General features: G+C 40.4%; 1 protein-coding gene across 5 annotated transcripts; it reads right to left on the reverse strand.

Moving 5' to 3' along the window:
- Positions 1-457: 457 nt before the first annotated feature.
- Positions 458-17,578, reverse strand: vwa7 (von Willebrand factor A domain containing 7). 5 transcript variants are annotated; one of them, XM_085379926.1, is made up of 18 exons: positions 17,293-17,578; positions 16,228-16,487; positions 15,802-16,035; positions 15,586-15,682; positions 11,857-11,991; positions 11,527-11,722; positions 8,614-8,783; positions 8,069-8,181; positions 7,750-7,866; positions 5,828-5,876; positions 5,661-5,740; positions 4,996-5,128; positions 4,483-4,635; positions 4,249-4,341; positions 3,885-4,165; positions 2,584-2,720; positions 1,277-1,436; positions 458-1,189 (listed from the first exon to the last, which is right to left on the reverse strand). In XM_085379926.1, exons 2-18 carry the CDS (start codon positions 16,459-16,461, stop codon positions 626-628), a joined length of 2,946 nt encoding a protein of 981 aa, XP_085236052.1. In that variant the 5' UTR covers positions 16,462-16,487; positions 17,293-17,578; the 3' UTR covers positions 458-625. The 5 variants fall into 5 exon arrangements, with proteins under 5 accessions (XP_085236052.1, XP_085236051.1, XP_085236054.1 ...); XM_085379925.1 differs by having other exon boundaries at positions 5,661-5,876; positions 17,293-17,577; XM_085379928.1 differs by lacking the exons at positions 15,586-15,682; positions 17,293-17,578 and having other exon boundaries at positions 5,661-5,876; positions 15,953-16,035; positions 16,228-16,369.
- Positions 17,579-18,178: the final 600 nt, after the last annotated feature.

Here is an 18,178-nt window from a genome sequence, read left to right on the forward strand (position 1 = left end):
AGTTTGGTTATAGATAACTTCATGTTCCTTCAGCCTTGTCTCTTTTTTTGGACTTTTTTTCGCATGTCAAGTTGATCTTGGGTGCACATTCAGTTGTGTCACTCTTCCCGTTTTCTTTTGGCAAGTGTTGTTCCTTCCATCTCATTTGTTTAGTTGTCTCCAGCTTGGTTTCCCACCAGTTCCAACTCCCCTCATTACCTTGTCTTTATATTGTCTGTGCATTCTGTGTTTTTGTGGAGTCCTGTATCCTAACTAATCTCTGATTTTTATGTCTTCTGTTTTTGTAATTATTTTCTTAGATTCTGGACTTTGTTTATGTTTTGATCTATCAGTATTAAAGCTTGCCTTGGTGTTATTGGTGCTGCTCCCCAAGTACAAACTACAAATGAATCGACCTCTCACACAGCCTTAAACGTGACAGGCATACAAATCTAGTTGTAGCAAAAATAAAAGGAAGTGCAATAAAAGATTTTTTATTCTTTGCAAATTTGCATCTTTTGAATATCAATATGAAAAAAAATTATTGGTGCTTCAGATTTTGCCTTTGAAAATACAGTAGAGCAAGCTCTGTATCAAGTCATCAACAGATAATTTTGACCAGCAAAACATTTGTAATCACACGGGGCTAAAGCAGAGGAAAGCACAGCAGGCCTAACAGCAAGAAAAAGAAGCCTGTGGGCATTTTCTGTCCAGTCCCACTGGTTTCTGTACTCTTGTTTTGTAGCTGCCTCTTCTGACCATTTGTTAGATGGCAGCGTTTCATGTTTCCAGCTTTGTCCCAAACCAGCATCTTTGCCTGAGTAGAGCAGCAGCTGGATGTGTAGCTCACAAACAGTGGCTGAGATACATCCAGCGACCATTCTGAAATATTCAAAGGGGGGCCCCCTGTCTCTAATCTGGCCTTGTGGTTGTGTTGCTCTTGGTGGTGGTGGTAGGCTCCATTTGTTGATTTATCCCTCTGTGTCTGTTGCAGCTCAATGCCAGGCTCTCCAAGGCTGTCCTCTGAGGTTGGGTTACTGTGAAACAAAATCAGAATACCTTCACCTTCCTGTAGCTGCAGAGCATCAAGGCCAGAGTGTCCGATATCTGATACAGACAGAGACACACTCCAGCTAGTCGCGTTGCAAATTGCAGAACAGTTCGATTGGACTCGTGCTGCAGAGCAGGATGGTGGGGACGTGTCTGAATCCTGTAGGCAAGAGAAAATCATCATATACACAATAAACCAAAAAACAAGTTTTCAGCAGAATATCCTGCAGTTTCTCTTATTGCTCACCTGAGGGACCACAGTCAAGTAGGCCACTGCATAATTTGAGTCAGCAGAATGAAGATCATTTACAGTCAGTGTAAGGGTGACTGTCACCCCTGCCTGCGCTGTGGCTGGAGTCTGGAGGTACACCTGGTCACGAAAAGACCTTTGTTCTGCTACAAGAAAGCTGAAGGGCAAAAACATGAATTGTGAAATCATTTAACTTATACTTACAATACTGTGCCAGTGTTTTGAACTAGCCATCATTTAATTTATATTTTTCTTAAAATGCGAAATAGATGCAAGGTTTTATCTCCTTTCTTTTAGTAGTCTTCAGGAATAGGTCTCCAGGCTTCTTAAAAGACATTCAAAGGTCCTCTTTGAATGCCGGCTGCCTTTTGTTCCACCCTCTGTCAAGATCATCCCACACTGCTTCAATAAAGTTAAGGTCCAGGCTCTGGGGAGGCCAATCCATGAATAATAGTGTTCTACTTTGTGTTTTTCTATCCAGGTATGCTTTTAATGCACTGGCAGTGTGTTTGGGATCATTGTCATGAAAAATTAAGCCACTGCCAATCAGGCCCAAAATGGAATCATACCTTTCTGTGTTCTTAATTGCATCAATTTTAACAAGATTCCCAACACCAATGGGTGAAATGCAGGCCAAACCATGACTGTAGATACTGACTGTTGTCATTCCATAAGACCCGTTACCACAGATTTTCAGTCCATAATTTGGTATATCTAAGCTTTTTCCCGTTTCCCTTCCTTGGGGATGGCTTCATGACGGCCTTTATAGGCATCTTTATCTGCTATGGATAGTTAAGTGGGCATGCCACTTCTTATTTTGTCCGCAACTGGTCTAATTTCCTCACACTTTTTAATGACACACTACTCAGCTAATAGTTCTTTTGAATAATCTTGTTGGTACATTTTGTTACTGTTTCACAGTGTTATCTTTGAAATTTTCATTAAAAAGAAATGGGAACAAATTATGTGTTTTAATAACAAAGTGCATAAAGTTAAAATTTAAAATTGGTTCTTTTCCCCATCTAAAGCACAAGTGCAAACTGCAATAGGTGCACACCCTTAATATATCCACTAGCAAAAAAGAAAATTAGAAAGCCAATCTGATATGAAGAGCAGAATTGAGGGGTGACTCAAGACTTTTGTACATAACTGTATAATTTAAAAAATATTTTGGGTTACTAAGTTTACATAGTTTTCAAAGGTGAGAGAATGCCAGCGAAGGTGACAAAAGAAGCGGGATGGCAGTCTAAGTTCTTTGAAGTTTGCTTTGTACCTGAGCAAGATGTATTTTCATTTTGATCTACCTGTGGGGCTCTGTCATAAGAAGATATCCACAGTCATCATCGGCTGTCCAACTGAAGTTCCGTGCTGCACCGTGGTTTTGGATCTCAAAGTTCACCACAGCACTCTGACCAGGCACGAGGTCAGGAAGAGAAAGCACCTGAATAATGTGCGAAACAGACTGTGTCAAAAGTGCACGGACCACCGGTCAAAGAAAGGTCATCACCTGACACCTCTACATAGATACTGTAGGTAATCAATAACTTATAATTGTGCCATCTGGCCCTGCAGAATTTAAAGAAGCAAGAAAATAGAGTTTTACAGAGAAAACTGTAAATCCAGAAAGTATTCACAGGGCTATACTTGTTCTACAGTTTGCCATGTTGCAGCCTTTTCATCTCAGAATTCGACACAAAATATCCCATATTGACATTTTCGGGTTGTTTTCATTTTTCTCATTCTTCTTTGCAGAACCTCTCAACCTCCATTAGGATCGATGGGAAGCATCAATGCACAGCCATTTTCAAATCTCTCTAGACATGTTCAATCCGGTTCTAATCTGGTCTCTGGCTGGGACACTCCAGGATTTAACAAAGGAGTGGTCTTAGAGAGTCTTTATATGGGTTCATATGGCCCACAGCAAGAAGCTACCACCAGCATGCTTCACTGTAGGGATGGTATCGGTCTGGTAATATGCAGTGATGAGAAAAGTTAGATTCTTTTAACCAGAGGATTTTGTTTCTCATGGTCTAAAATGGTTGCCCTTCTAGAACGTCCTCATCTCTCCACAGAGCAATGCTGAAGCTCTGTCAGAGTAACCGTTGGGTTTTGATCACTCCCCTGACTAAGGCCCTTGTACCCTAATCTCTCTGGTTGGGCAGGCAGACAGCTCTAGGAAGAGGCCTGGTGGTTCAAAACTGGTACCATTTACGGATGATGGAGCACACTGTGCTCACTGGAAACTTCAATGCTGTAGAGGTTTTTCTGTAACTTTTCCCAGATCTGTGCCTCAGAGGTCTTGGACTTCATGGCTTGGTTTGTGCTCTGACATACAGTCTCAACTATGAGACCATATATATATATATATATATGACAATGTTGCGTAATAAGTGAAGTGATGTGAATACTTTCTTGATACACTGTAAGAGTGCAAGAGTGCTTTACATTTATTGTGCACAGAAATAACCAAACCAAAACAATTTCCATTTAAAATATAAGAAAAATTGAAAAATAGATGTACATAACAGAGTAACGGAGATGAACTATAGTAAACTTGGAGTAGAAAGCAGCCTCTGTCCTCTTCAGCATTATTGCTAACAATTACCTGTATCTGAATGTGAGTGGGCTCCACCATCTCTGTGGAAACCCTCTCCAGTTTGTTTCCTCTGCTGTCCTCGCCTGAAAGTCTAATGCAGAAGGGAACTCTGGGAAAAGGGTCCACCAAGCCCACCAGCTCCTCCAAGGAATAGATAGATGAAGAGGAGGAGTTGAGCTTCACCTGCTGAAGACTTTCTCCTTCAGCCCCCAGCAGTGTTGCATGACTAAAAGATGCCTCTTCATCTGAACCCAGGCCTGTAACAGCCACCACTAGAAAGGCAGGAACACCTGAAAATTAGAAAGATATATTCTTAAACATATTGTTTACTTACAAATCCTCATTATCGTGTAAATTTATCAAAATCCCTCACCTGCTGTAGGATTACCATCAACTCTGGCCAGACCCGGGTGTGTCTCATTGGTTATAATTGCAAAATAATACAGGAAGTCTACACCGCTGTCACCTGGTGGTGTAGATCAAAAGACAAATAAATTTTAAAAAATGTTTTTAAAAAAAATCTCATACCACAGTAAAGCTGCATTTGAATTGAAAATGAATATCTGCCAGGTGATCTGCTTGATGTACTCGATATTATTTCTTTTACCTATAACATTGAACGTAAGATGCCCATTGCTCTTGGCTTGCAGTTTCCACTGGCCAGGTTGTAAAGGAGGAAACAGGTTGACACGGTACAGTCCCTGAAATTGCTGTAGCACTGCTAGGGGACCTTCTTCATTCAACAGTGACTGACTCTGGTCTGAGAAGAGAAGCATAAACAGCTGAGCTTATTTTACCCTCAAATTACAAAGAAAAAAAAGTTAAAGAATGATCTTTGCAAGGTAACACTTTAAAGTATGTGTGATAAATCTAGCGCGTAATTCCCCTGTAACTAAACTGAATTTCAGTGTAGTGTAAATACCTTTCAATATTTACATGTAAATATAATTATACTGCTATTTAAAAGAAAATATGCTGAAATTCAATTTAATTACAGGGAAATTGCACCCTGTACATGATATTTCAAGCAAATGCAAAGTACAGTTCAAAGTGCAGTGTCGTGATGGAAAAAAAGCTAACCCTGACTTCAAAGCTGATGTTAATATGATGTGAGAATTACCTGATGGACTGGTAAGGATACACTCCGTCATAGTGCCAGAGACATGTAGGGTGACATTTTTTACCGAGCTGTCAACTCTAAATGTATGAACGGACATCAGGTCTTTGTGACTTTCCACATGGAGGAGGGTCACCTGAGGTAGGAGAAGAAAAATAAGTTGTGATAGGTAATGAAGGTAATGAAGAGTAATTATAAGTGATATCATTATGAAATTAAAGGTCTAAAAGAGAAATTAGTCGGCTTGCTGGAAAAGAAACTAATAAAAAAAAAATTAGAAATATACTTTGTGATATAACTTTTTATAAAATCTGACACATTTCTGCTCAGCAAAAAGTTGCAGCTAAGATAGACTACTTGATTAAAAAAGATTTACATGTGCTAACTGTCATGTAGAAAATGAAATTATATTGTTTTTTCAATGCTTTATAAGCAGCAGTTGCCATGTTTGTCTGAGAAAATTAGAGCATTAGGTCAATGGAAAATTTCATATTTAATTGAAATTTTCTAATATTAAATGGTTGATAAATTATGAAGGTGGGAAATTGAGACTGCTAGAATGAGGGAAGTTAACAGATACTGTGAGCTAGTGTACTACCTCAGTTCCTTAAATAACTTGTTAACTTTGTTTGGAGTGAATTTCCAGTAAAAAAATCTTATTTTGGCACCTTGTCAGCTGCTGTGTTGTCCTCCACTATTGTGGAGACCCTGTGTATGTCAGAGTTGGTGGTGAATATTGTTAGTCCTCCTGACAGGGAGGACAGTGAAGAGTAGAGATTAAAACGATCAGGAGATAAAGGTTCTCTACTTCTCCTCTTCCTCCTCATTAACCTGCCTCGGCTCTCTTTGGTGTAGTTGGGATCTTCAGTAAGGAGAAAAGTCACCTGTAGGGAAAATAAGTGCTGTCAGCTGTAAGTACACTGACATACAGTTTGCTTTACTGCAGTCCCCCTGTCCAAAGTAATTTCACAGTGAGCAAGAGAAGGCAAACAAGAGGGGTTCTTTCAGTCTTTCAATCTGGCTGCATGTTATTTTTGCTCCTTATTAGTATAACTGCTGGATGAATTATTTTCTTTGTTACAGTTTTTTCTGATAGCTTAAGCACATTTTTTGTAACTATTGGCTAATTTTGCAAAACTCTTCACACAAATAAGAAAACCTGTCACCCAATAATCAAAACATTGTAGTTCTCTTGCAAAAGCAAACACAGCTAGATTAACTCTTCACACCTTCGTAAAAATGGTGTTTCCGTATCAAACAGTACACACAAGCCATCATCTACTAAGCACACAATGCGCCAACTGCACACTGATGGTATGAATACAAAACACATCTGGCTTTTGCTTTCTCTGTGCACAAGGTAGGCTATGTCAGTTTGGGCTCATACTTCTGTCATAGATCCATAAGCATAGAGGGATCCAAACTTCAAGTACATCAAAACAAACACAAGTGTTTATTTCCAAGTATAGGATTATTTGCAATCGCCATAATGACTATATGGGTTACTTGGTCTGCAGTGAACATGCTTCCTCTGCCCCCAGCATCTGGTCATCTAGCAATTCTGTAAAGTAACAATTTCAGTATTTTTACATCAATGGTATTGGTGTGTTTCTCATTGGCATATGGCAGTGCTACAAATCTTTGTGCGAAGTGACTGTACTAACCGATTCTCATTTCAAGATGTCCTTATGGTACTTGCTACAGTGTAGCGGCTCGAGTTAGGCTGGACCCGTTGGCCAGCTACCCTCAGGGTCATTCCACGGTTGATGACATGGTCCACTATTGTAGCTCTGATGTCATCAGCAATTCTATTTCTTACTCTTCCTACCCTTCCTCTCCCCCTTCCTCGTCTTCCTCTTGCTCCTCCTTGTCCTTGTCGTCCTCTTCATCCTACTTCTTCACCTCCACGTCCTCTTCCTCGGCCTCCTCTACTTCTCACTCTTTCTGCTCCCTCCATTGTACTCCGCACACACAGCTTACCTGTATTATAGTGCTTAGGCTGATTGCAAAGTGAACTAATTATCTAAAAAAGTTTTCACATGTGAAAGTGTGCCAGACAGTTGGCAAATTAGTGTTAATGATAGCCATACATGTGTATACTTTTGCTAGGAGTGTGTTGGAAATTTGGTAATTGAGTGTTGTGCAGTGAATTGTGCCTACAGTTTTGCAAAGTGTGTGTTACAAAATTGCAAACTGAGTGCAAAGCAGTTTTTGTGCTTTTAGTTTTGCAAACTCAGTGAGTGGTTTTGCTATAAGTCTGAATAGTTTTAGAGATTGTGCTACAGGAATCACAGTTAGGGTTTAAGCATTCAGAAAAAACTGTAAAAGGTTTCATGATACAATAGCACCACTGTGTGGCCAGTGACAAAAACTACAATTCCATTAAACTTTTAATTTTCAACTAGTGTAGCTGCTGCCACCTGCCGGCCACATGAGGCAGGTGATCTCCACCAGCTTTCAGCAGGCACAGTTTCTCCAGGAAATTCTTATTTCCTTTAAAACCCATCTAAAAATGTAATTCACGCAGTGCTTCCTTTATAAATATACATACAAACAGAAGCTGTATAACCAGTAGCAATCACATCAGATGAAGGCTTTTATTTTAAAGTTTTGAAAATCTGAGAACAGGTTATTAAACAGCAGCTCCCGGTTGGTGTTTGTCTTCGCTGTCAACCTTAAAGCAGCTCTGATTTTTGTTAAACATAATGCTATGTGACAGATGAAAAAAAAAAGACTTCCCTTCAAAGGTGCATATACCTTGCTCTGTTTCTCGAGGGAGAGGGCCTTCACCACACCGAATAAATGGGCATCTTTAGGGGAAGCGTCAGTGAACACGAAGATCTCAGACAGAGGTGGACTGTGAGTGAGTGCCAGCTAATAACAAGAAGAGAGCAAGTTAGTGGTGACATGTCCAATCTATACAACTGCAGTGTTTGTGTTTTCTAACTCAGGTGTCTTAGCTGAAGAACTACAGGGTGATTTAAAGAAACCCCTTGTCACACACACACATGCACGCACACACACATACACACACAACATCATTTATTCTCTCTGAGTGTTTAGCGTCTAAATGTACCTGAATTGCGGAGAGGCACATCTCTGGTTCATCTCCGCCTCCAAGAGCCATCAGCCCCTCCATGTGCTGCATGAACTGGCCTGGATCATCAGTCTCAAATACCGGTCCTACTCCTGCACAGTACAGTAAATATAAATGCTTACAGACTGTGATAAGGAACAGCTTGTTTGCAGTCTTTATAGACCCTTATTGTCTATTTAAAACATATTTACAGTACCATAAGACTGAATCTTTAAGCTATCAAGAGGCTCTGTCTATAAGTTATTATATTAATATATTATTTCTCATTTCATTGCTTTCATGGAAGTCACAGAAGTTCATTCAGTCATTCTTTGAACTGAGGGAAACAGATGGCACAAATCTAGAGGCTCACTGTTGATAGAACATACAGTAGGCATGAAACATATAATCAGAACTATACCTTCTACAGAAGTATATAAAGGTATGTATATAATGGGAAACACAATCACACATTAACAGGGGGCAAAAGCCTCTACAGGTTTATCTGTTATGACCTGCAGGCACTTTTTACCACCAGCTGTCACCTGGATCGTGGAAGGGGACGAGCACAAAGGTGCCGAGTTGCCCCGGGCTGTTGGCTCTGCTCTGTATGATGGATTGAGCCCGAAGACGAGCAGCGTGGATCTCCTCAAACATGCTGCCTGTGGTGTCCATGACAAAAACCAGTGCAGGAACTTGCTTCACACTAAAGAGTCTTCAAAGAGAGTTCAGCAGCAATTACAGTTTTTTACAGTCGCTAACAAGCGCCTACCCATACTTCAGATACTTTTTCTAAACTCTTAACACAGACCCACACCTACAAAACACAATTGGCCAAATGGATAATATCCTTCCCAAAAATACACTTTGTTAAATATATACTAACTCCTCATTTCAAAATTAGAACACATCTTTCTCTGCACACACTAACTGTACAAAAACACTATAAATCTGACTCAAAATGAAATTAGTCTGTCAAAGAATAACACTTGTTTTCACTTCACAAGGTACATGCAGTCAATCAAAGTACACCAGGTTTCAAAATACTGGCTATTATTGACATTACAAAAACTGCATAGACTTTTATGTTTCAGTGTCACAGGTATTTGCATGCGAAACATGCAATCCACCATATTGACACCAGAAATGTCTTGGTTGGTAACTGTATGTCCACATGTACAGTAATGTTCACATTCAAAAGCATTCCAGTAAAAAGCAAACAAGTTTTTGTTTCTTTACTGTTTACCACAGGAGGTACAGTAGAAACACGGTATGATAGGACAGAGAAAGTTTTACAGTATTGCTTACAGTGAACAAAATATCCATGAAACACACAAGAGCATTCTGAACAAAAAAACAACAGCAAAAAGCCAAGATAAAAAGGGGGGAGGGGGGCTAAAAAAAAGGCAAAAACTTTGCATCTAATCTCTGCGATCTTCAGGGTTAGGCCACATGTTTTCATCAACATCACATCTGATGTTATCCAAGTCGATACACCTGGGATAAAACCGCCTGGTATGTCGGATCCACCCTTGGCAATCGTCAACTGTGATGTCCCTGGAGCCAGCATCCATGGCTTCAAGGAGGGACATCTGGTCATGTGGCTGATGGTCATAAACCTTCCACCTCCATGCAGAAAAGAACTCCTCTATGGGGTTGAGGAAAGGTGAATAGGGTGGAAGGAAGAGACTTACCAGTCTTGGGTGGACTTCAAACCATGTTGTTATTGCTTGCAAGTGATGGAAAGCCACATTGTCCCAGGTAATTACAAAGGTCCTCATGTTTTCACCCTCCTGACCCTGCTCTGGAACCAGGCGCTGGTGGAGATCATTGAGAAAGGCAAGCAAGCGCTCTGTATTATAGGGTCCAACCTGACATCTGTGAAGGAGTAATCCTGCATTTGCAATTGCTGCACACATGGTAATGTTTGCCCCTCTCTGTCCCGGCACATCAACTGTGGCCCTTTTTCCAATTACATTTCGTCCACGTCGACGCCTTTTGGCCAGATTGAATCCTGCCTCATCGATGTATATGAATTCATGAGGGGCCTGGTTGGCCTCCAATTCCATAACTCTCTGAAACAAAGTTTATGTAAGTCATGTTATTACTGTATACCATACTGTACTGTAACCTAGTATTGTGTAGGTTACCTACTTGCAAAGTGCAAAGCTTATAGAACTGGACATTGGATTGAATATACACTATACCTGGACATATTGTCATCGTAGCTCCTTGACCCTCTCACTGTTCCTCTCAAAGGGAACAGTGTAGAGCTGCTTCATCCACACTCTGTGTTTGGACAATGTCCGCGTAATGGTTATGAGGCTGATTCTATCGATATTGTCAAATATCTCATGGTCCGCCACAATTCTAGTTTGAATTTCACGCAGTTTTATTGCATTATTTGCAGTAACCATTTCTACAATGGCAAGCTCCTGATCATTACTGAGGAGCTTTCCTCTTCCCCCAGAGGGTGGAAGACGTTGCATTCTTTAGAAAGACAAAAAATTCAACATATGCATTACTGTATGACCATATTGACATGTCAAGTGAGAATAGAAACAATCCATGTAAAATGCAATACTTACCTGTTGGTTTGTTGAAAGATGCGTATAATGGAGGCAACCGTTGACCGCCTCAAATTGGGCTGCACTCTTTCACCAGCCTCTCTTAGTGAAAGACCATGGTTGATTACATGGTCAATGATAGTGGCACGAATTTCATCACTGACTACTGTTCTTGCAGCCCTTGGAATGCCACCACCACGCATTCTTACACCTCTACCTTGCCCTCTCCTTGGGCCTGCTCTTCTCCCTGGGCCCCTTGCTCTTACTCTTCCTCGACCAGACATTACAGTGTTTGTCTTTTTTTTGTTTCCAAAAACATCACTCCTCAAGGTCTTGCCTTATAAACCCCACTGAGTCTAAGCCAGAATGGAAGAAGCTGTGGTTGGCCCAATTTACCCAACATAAATAAGCTGTGTCTCAATTATTCAGTTGTTTGTTTATTATCAGCTGAGATATATTTTTGATATTGATATTGTTTTTGTACTGATATCATTGCAGAAGCAGAGGCTTTTATACTGTATCTAAGGTTTGGAATATTGTTTTTGCTATTGTGGGATGTTGTGTGTTAACATTCGTAGATACTACAAAAACAGTCCATAATTTTGTTGGGAGGTATAGCTTGTCTGTTAAGAAAATGTAAGCATTGTGGAAATGTGTTCACTGACTGCATATTGGGTGAACACGACATGAAATGTGTGAATGGTATGGCCACAACAGACCGATGCTGTGCTAATTGTGTTTAGAGTTTTGCAAATGTGACAACTGTTTGGACAAACGCTTGTTAGCGACTGTAAAAAACTGTAAAGACAGTCATTTCATGCAGCACAGGCATCACCTAAATCTTGTAACAAGTCTACAGTTCAGGGAGCTTTAGCAGTGGTTTAAACTTACTTGAGAAAGTTTCTGTGGCCCACAGAGTCTCTGAGGTCTCTCAGCACAGTCAGGGTGGCCTCAGTAGCCAAAGTGGCAGCTTTGAGATGGAGGTAATGATGAGGGGAGAAGAGAGGTGAGGTGCTGTCCTTGTTGATGCCCCCTTTGGCGCCCGAGAAGCGGCTGCTGTCTAGAATACCTCCATGACTGCATTTGCCTAGCAAAAAAAAACATCTTTACAGCTTTGTAGATGGAAACGTAGTTGAAAAAGTCTTTAAAATATTCTAAAAACCAAATGTGTTTATTTATTGTGTTTTTGTAACACTTTGCCTGCAGGTGGCCGAGGTTTACCCTGAGGTTTTGGAGGAAATGTACTGAAATATCCAGTGGTGAGCAGCTGAGAGTTTCCCTGTGTGGTTTTCAGTCTTGGCAGAAGGTTGTTTCGACAGGTGGTACTGAAGCACTCCATACAGGTAGGTGTGTCTTCTGAAAGCAGAAATGATGAAGGCTTTAGTTTTTACATTTAAACTTTTTTTTTGTAATGTAATAATGAATATATCAGATTGACATATGTACAGCCAGGTTTCCAAAACATTGGGAGTCTGTGTTAAATGCATGACCAATAGAAATGATAGCTGATTTCCACTGAACCATTTAAAGCCACATTTGAAAGAATGTTGAACATTTGGCTGGTCAAGTTAATTAGTAAAGATGGGGAGTGCTTTACTAGACGTGGTGGGTCAATAGTTAAATGACGTGGATAATTATATGTGTATGTGTGTATGTGTGTATATACATATACACACTGAGTGACACATTGAGTTTTGAAAAAAACCAACACATTATATAAATATTATATTCTTTTAAATGAAACATTATGCACCCTGTCTTCCTGGGTGCAGCTACTACCTTATTTTTTACATCACTTCCATTTTCCTGCTAAACTAAACACTGACATAATTGCTCTGATCAAATCGTTTTCTTTATTTTGTTGAGTCAGTCAGCCTCTGTTCTGCCTAGTTTAAATCTCAGCACTCAGTCATTTTGCCTTTCAAATTCTCATTCATGAAACCCACTTCCTTTTCATCTCTGCCTCCCTCTTGTCACTAATAGCCCCACCCAGGCCTCCGTCTTCATCTTCACTCTCATTGTCCTAATTTCTATCATTGCTGGGACTCCATTCTGGTACAAGTCTGATTACAAAATAACATATTAATCGAACTGTTAAATAATAACTGAATGATCTCTACTTGATGAAATAAATACTATACAGTAGCATATTACAGTTTTTTCTGATTGCTTAAGCACATTTTTTGTAACTATTGGCTAATTTTGCAAAACTCTTCACACAAATAAGAAAACCTGTCACCCAATAATCAAAACATTGTAGTTCTCTTGCAAAAGCAAACACAGCTAGATTAACTCTTCACACCTTCGTAAAAATGGTGTTTCCGTATCAAACAGTACACACAAGCCATCATCTACTAAGCACACAATGCGCCAACTGCACACTGATGGTATGAATACAAAACACATCTGGCTTTTGCTTTCTCTGTGCACAAGGTAGGCTATGTCAGTTTGAGCTCATACTTCTGTCATAGATCCATAAGCATAGAGGGATCCAAACTTCAAGTACTGGTGTTTATTCAAACACATCAAAACAAACACAAGTGTTTATTTCCAAGTATAGGATTATTTGCAATCGCCATAGTGACTATATGGGTTACTTGGTCTGCAGTGAACATGCTTCCTCTGCCCCCAGCATCTGGTCATCTAGCAATTCTGTAAAGTAACAATTTCAGTATTTTTACATCAATGGTATTGGTGTGTTTCTCATTAGCATACGGCAGTGCTACAAATCTTTGTGCGAAGTGACTGTACTAACCGATTCTCATTTCAAGATGTCCTTATGGTGCTTGCTACAGTGTAGCGGCTCGAGTTAGGCTGGACCCGTTGGCCAGCTACCCTCAGGGTCATTCCACGGTTGATGACATGGTCCACTATTGTAGCTCTGATGTCATCAGCAATTCTATTTCTTACTCTTCCTACCCTTCCTCTCCCCCCTCCTCATCTTCCTCTCCCCCCTCCTCATCTTCCTCTTGCTCCTCCTTGTCCTTGTCGTCCTCTTCATCCTACTTCTTCACCTCCACGTCCTCTTCCTCGGCCTCCTCTACTTCTCACTCTTTCTGCTCCCTCCATTGTACTCCGCACACACAGCTTACCTGTATTATAGTGCTTAGGCTGATTGCAAAGTGAACTAATTATCTAAAAAAGTTTTCACATGTGAAAGTGTGCCAGACAGTTGGCAAATTAGTGTTAATGATAGCTATACATGTGTATACTTTTGCTAGGAGTGTGTTGGAAATTTGGTAATTGAGTGTTGTGCAGTGAATTGTGCCTACAGTTTTGCAAAGTGTGTGTTACAAAATTGCAAACTGAGTGCAAAGCAGTTTTTGTGCTTTTAGTTTTGCAAACTCAGTGAGTGGTTTTGCTATAAGTCTGAATAGTTTTAGAGATTGTGCTACAGGAATCACAGTTAGGGTTTAAGCATTCAGAAAAAACTGTAAAACAGATTAGACCACAATAGAATGACATCTGAAGAAGCAGCAAAATCGGTAGTAGGAAAACTGTGGAAGAGCTGTAACTTTACAGTTTTTTCTGAATGCTTAAACCCTAACTGTGATTCCTGTAGCACAATCTCTAAAACTATTCAGACTTATAGCAAAACCACTCACTGAGTTTGCAAAACTAAAAGCACAAAAACTGCTTTGCACTCAGTTTGCAATTTTGTAACACACACTTTGCAAAACTGTAGGCACAATTCACTGCACAACACTCAATTACCAAATTTCCAACACACTCCTAGCAAAAGTATACACATGTATGGCTATCATTAACACTAATTTGCCAACTGTCTGGCACACTTTCACATGTGAAAACTTTTTTAGATAATCAGTTCACTTTGCAATCAGCCTAAGCACTATAATACAGGTAAGCTGTGTGTGCGGAGTACAATGGAGGGAGCAGAAAGAGTGAGAAGTAGAGGAGGCCGAGGAAGAGGACGTGGAGGTGAAGAAGTAGGATGAAGAGGACGACAAGGACAAGGAGGAGCAAGAGGAAGACGAGGAGGGGGGAGAGGAAGGGTAGGAAGAGTAAGAAATAGAATTGCTGATGACATCAGAGCTACAATAGTGGACCATGTCATCAACCGTGGAATGACCCTGAGGGAAGCTGGCCAACGGGTCCAGCCTAACTCGAGCCGCTACACTGTAGCAAGCACCATAAGGACATCTTGAAATGAGAATCGGTTAGTACAGTCACTTCGCACAAAGATTTGTAGCACTGCCATATGCCAATGAGAAACACACCAATACCATTGATGTAAAAATACTGAAATTGTTACTTTACAGAATTGCTAGATGACCAGATGCTGGGGGCAGAGGAAGCATGTTCACTGCAGACCAAGTAACCCATATAGTCATTATGGCGATTGCAAATAATCCTATACTTGGAAATAAACACTTGTGTTTGTTTTGATGTGTTTGAATAAACACCAGTACTTGAAGTTTGGATCCCTCTATGCTTATGGATCTATGACAGAAGTATGAGCTCAAACTGACATAGCCTACCTTGTGCACAGAGAAAGCAAAAGCCAGATGTGTTTTGTATTCATACCATCAGTGTGCAGTTGGCGCATTGTGTGCTTAGTAGATGATGGCTTGTGTGTACTGTTTGATACGGAAACACCATTTTTACGAAGGTGTGAAGAGTTAATCTAGCTGTGTTTGCTTTTGCAAGAGAACTACAATGTTTTGATTATTGGGTGACAGGTTTTCTTATTTGTGTGAAGAGTTTTGCAAAATTAGCCAATAGTTACAAAAAATGTGCTTACGCAATCAGAAAAAACTGTAACACGTGAAGCTATGCAGTATGATAAAATGATGCAAAATGAAAAAATTCTGTAAAGCTGTTACCTCAGTAACTAGTCTTTTCAAGAGGACCTTTACAATAATGTGTAGATACAACTAATTTTGTTTTTTTGTGATTAAATGGGACTATAATGTCACATTCATGAATCACCTTTAGCTACAGGCACGGCAGGCTCCTCTGGCTGAAGCAGATGGAGGTAAATAGAACGCTGGCCCATCTCCACCCAGTTACTGTGGCTGTAGAAGTCCTGACATAGCAGATGTTCAAAACAAAAACATAGCCAAAACATTTCACTTCATGAAATATCTCTAAGGTTAAGCTAACCCTCCCCCTATTATTAAAATTCAGTTCTGTGTGGCAGATTACCTGCAGTGAATGAAATAGCTGACCCAGGCTATGACGGGCACTTTGGTACTCTTTGGCCCGCACTGAGAGCACAGTGTGGGTCCAGAACCGTCGTAGCATGACCGTGGCACTTTCAATATGCTCTGAATCAAAGTGGTAAACTGGGTCAGACCTTGTGGAGCTCCGGAAGTCCATGGCTGCATTGGATTTCACCACATCTCCCACAGCTCTCCAAAATCCACGTCCCAGTCTGATCTGCAATCGTTAGACCAGGACTTTTATCATTATTTGAAAGAAATTCAATACGTCTGTGTTCAAATATCACCATAGGGAGAAAGAGCGATTCAGTTAAATTTGCATACTTACTTAAAGAGGTAATTCAAACACTTTATGAACCACTGATGCTGCATTACTCAGTAAATCTCCTGACTGCAAACATGACCTCACCTCCTCTTTATCATGGTTTCCATGGTGTTTTTTTAGTCCCCTCAGAGTCTCCAGGGTTACGTTTAGAATGGCCCGCTCTGTAATGTACTGGTGAGTGTGTGAGTCCCAGGACAGAGTCAGCACTCTAGACCACAAGTCAGGGAGGAAACCCTCGCACGGTGAAGCCAGGAGAAGAAGGTAAGGGAGGGTAAAAAGGTGCACCTGCCTCCTCCAGATTCCTCTGTGCTGTGACATTGTGCTCTGAGCAGGTCACGTCCTACCTGCATGAAATAAAAACGAAATGTCATTTGCCTGATATCAGTCTTGCTAAGACTCATTATTTTGTCTTTTAATTGAAAGGATTTGAACTGACCTGACTTCTATTGTTCAGTAAAGTTTTGTGCTAATTTGATCAAGCTGTGCCACTCAACCATGCGTACTATTCTGTCATCACCCGGTCCTTACCACCACCCCCGACAGCTCCTCTCAGATTTTTCTCAGCCTTGCCTGTACAGAGCCTCCTATTGTTCTTTTTCATCTTAATTCAAGGCAAGGCAAGGCAAGGCAAGGCAAGGCAAGTTTATTTGTATAGCACAATTCAACAACAAGGTGATTCAAAGTGCTTTACAGAGACATTAGAAACAAGAACAAATAAAAAGCATTCAGATACATTCTTTGGGATTGTTCTCACAGTCTGTGCTTTCACGAGGAGAGAGTGCAACAAAGCACAAGGCCTATAAAAAACAACCTGTTCCTTTTACTATGTCAGGGTCCCAATTAAAACTCTCCAGGATTGATTCAAAGACAGTCATTCACTTTAACATTTCACAAAGCAAAAACTTTGGTGGTGTTGGTGGTCAGTTTAAGCAATCACTTGCCATTTACCAACACAACTAATCAATTTTTAACACTTTAGCCTAATACGTTAACTGACTCCAGTGCAAAAATGAACACTAGATGAGCATGAAGTATGAGTTATTTTATGCCATAATGGTTATTTTTATTAGCTTCCAAATTAGCAGACAAATGCAAATATTTCTTTAGAGCTGTAGTCAGACCCAAAGAACTTGATAAAAACAGTCTCACCTCAGTTCATCCTGTATGTCTAGCCCTGTAGATCTGTTTGATCACGTAGCACAGCATCAAGAGTACAGAGTATCAAGAAACGCCACAACACATGCTTGTCAGTGGTTAAGCAAACCACAACATTTCCATCTTTGAAACAAAATAGCAAAGTCTTCACATTTGTGCGTCCTTGAGCTCTTGTCTCTTATTTGCTCCTCATGGATATAGAAACCCTCCCACCCCCCACAAAAAAAAAACAGGACCTGAATGTTAGAGGCACTTTCTTCAGATGAGAGTTTAGGTGATACTGCACAGTCTTGGGTGTGCCTCTTAGCTTTAGGGGTGCACTGTGGGGCAAAAGATATCTCGTCATAGCTCCCCATTGCCCCTCCTTATCTCCCCATTAAAGCACGGTGCATTGATTCACCACAATAGGGCTGAATATATTACCAGTCAGGGTGTTCAACTAAGGCCTACCCCAACCCCCTCTTTGCAATGTATCACACTCTGTGTTCCTCACAAAACCAAAAAAAGCACTTTGCAAAGGCGTTGAAAAGAGGGGAATCAGTTGCTAGACAACTCCAAAGAGGGTGTTGAGCTTGCAGGACTGAAATGTGGTTAAGGTTATAAAGAATACAGGATGTCTCTGCTTTGTGTTTTTGTTGTTGTTTTCTTATGCTGTTTTGTTTTGCCTTTTTTTTGGCATTTTAATTATTAAAATTAATTATTACAATTGAAAGTGAAACACGAGATGCAACGGTTGTTTTGTTGCTGTGTCTCACTCTCCTGCCCTGACAAACCAAAACACACCCAAGAGGAAATTCTAATGTGTTATAGAAAGTGATCAGTGGGAGACTTTGCTATGGAGCTGCAGTTCTAATGAAGGACAAGTGCATTGCACATGGTT

The sequence above is a fragment of the Rhamphochromis longiceps genome, linkage group LG14 (assembly GCF_057381845.1).
Source record: "Rhamphochromis longiceps isolate RC_006_pf linkage group LG14, R_longiceps_female_GT1.1, whole genome shotgun sequence".
Classification (NCBI taxonomy): domain Eukaryota; kingdom Metazoa; phylum Chordata; class Actinopteri; order Cichliformes; family Cichlidae; genus Rhamphochromis; species Rhamphochromis longiceps.

Bases quoted from the DNA above. Each gene is read 5' to 3' on its own strand.
- vwa7 (XM_085379925.1), bottom strand. From the start codon at position 16,461: ATGTCACAGCACAGAGGAATCTGGAGGAGGCAGGTGCACCTTTTTACC. The intron at 11,723-11,856 runs GTAAACCTCGGC...TTTTTTTGCTAG, and splicing joins ATTTCCTCCAAAACCTCAGG to GCAAATGCAGTCATGGAGGT. The intron at 7,867-8,068 runs GTACATTTAGAC...TCTTGTTATTAG, and splicing joins TGTGCCTCTCCGCAATTCAG to CTGGCACTCACTCACAGTCC.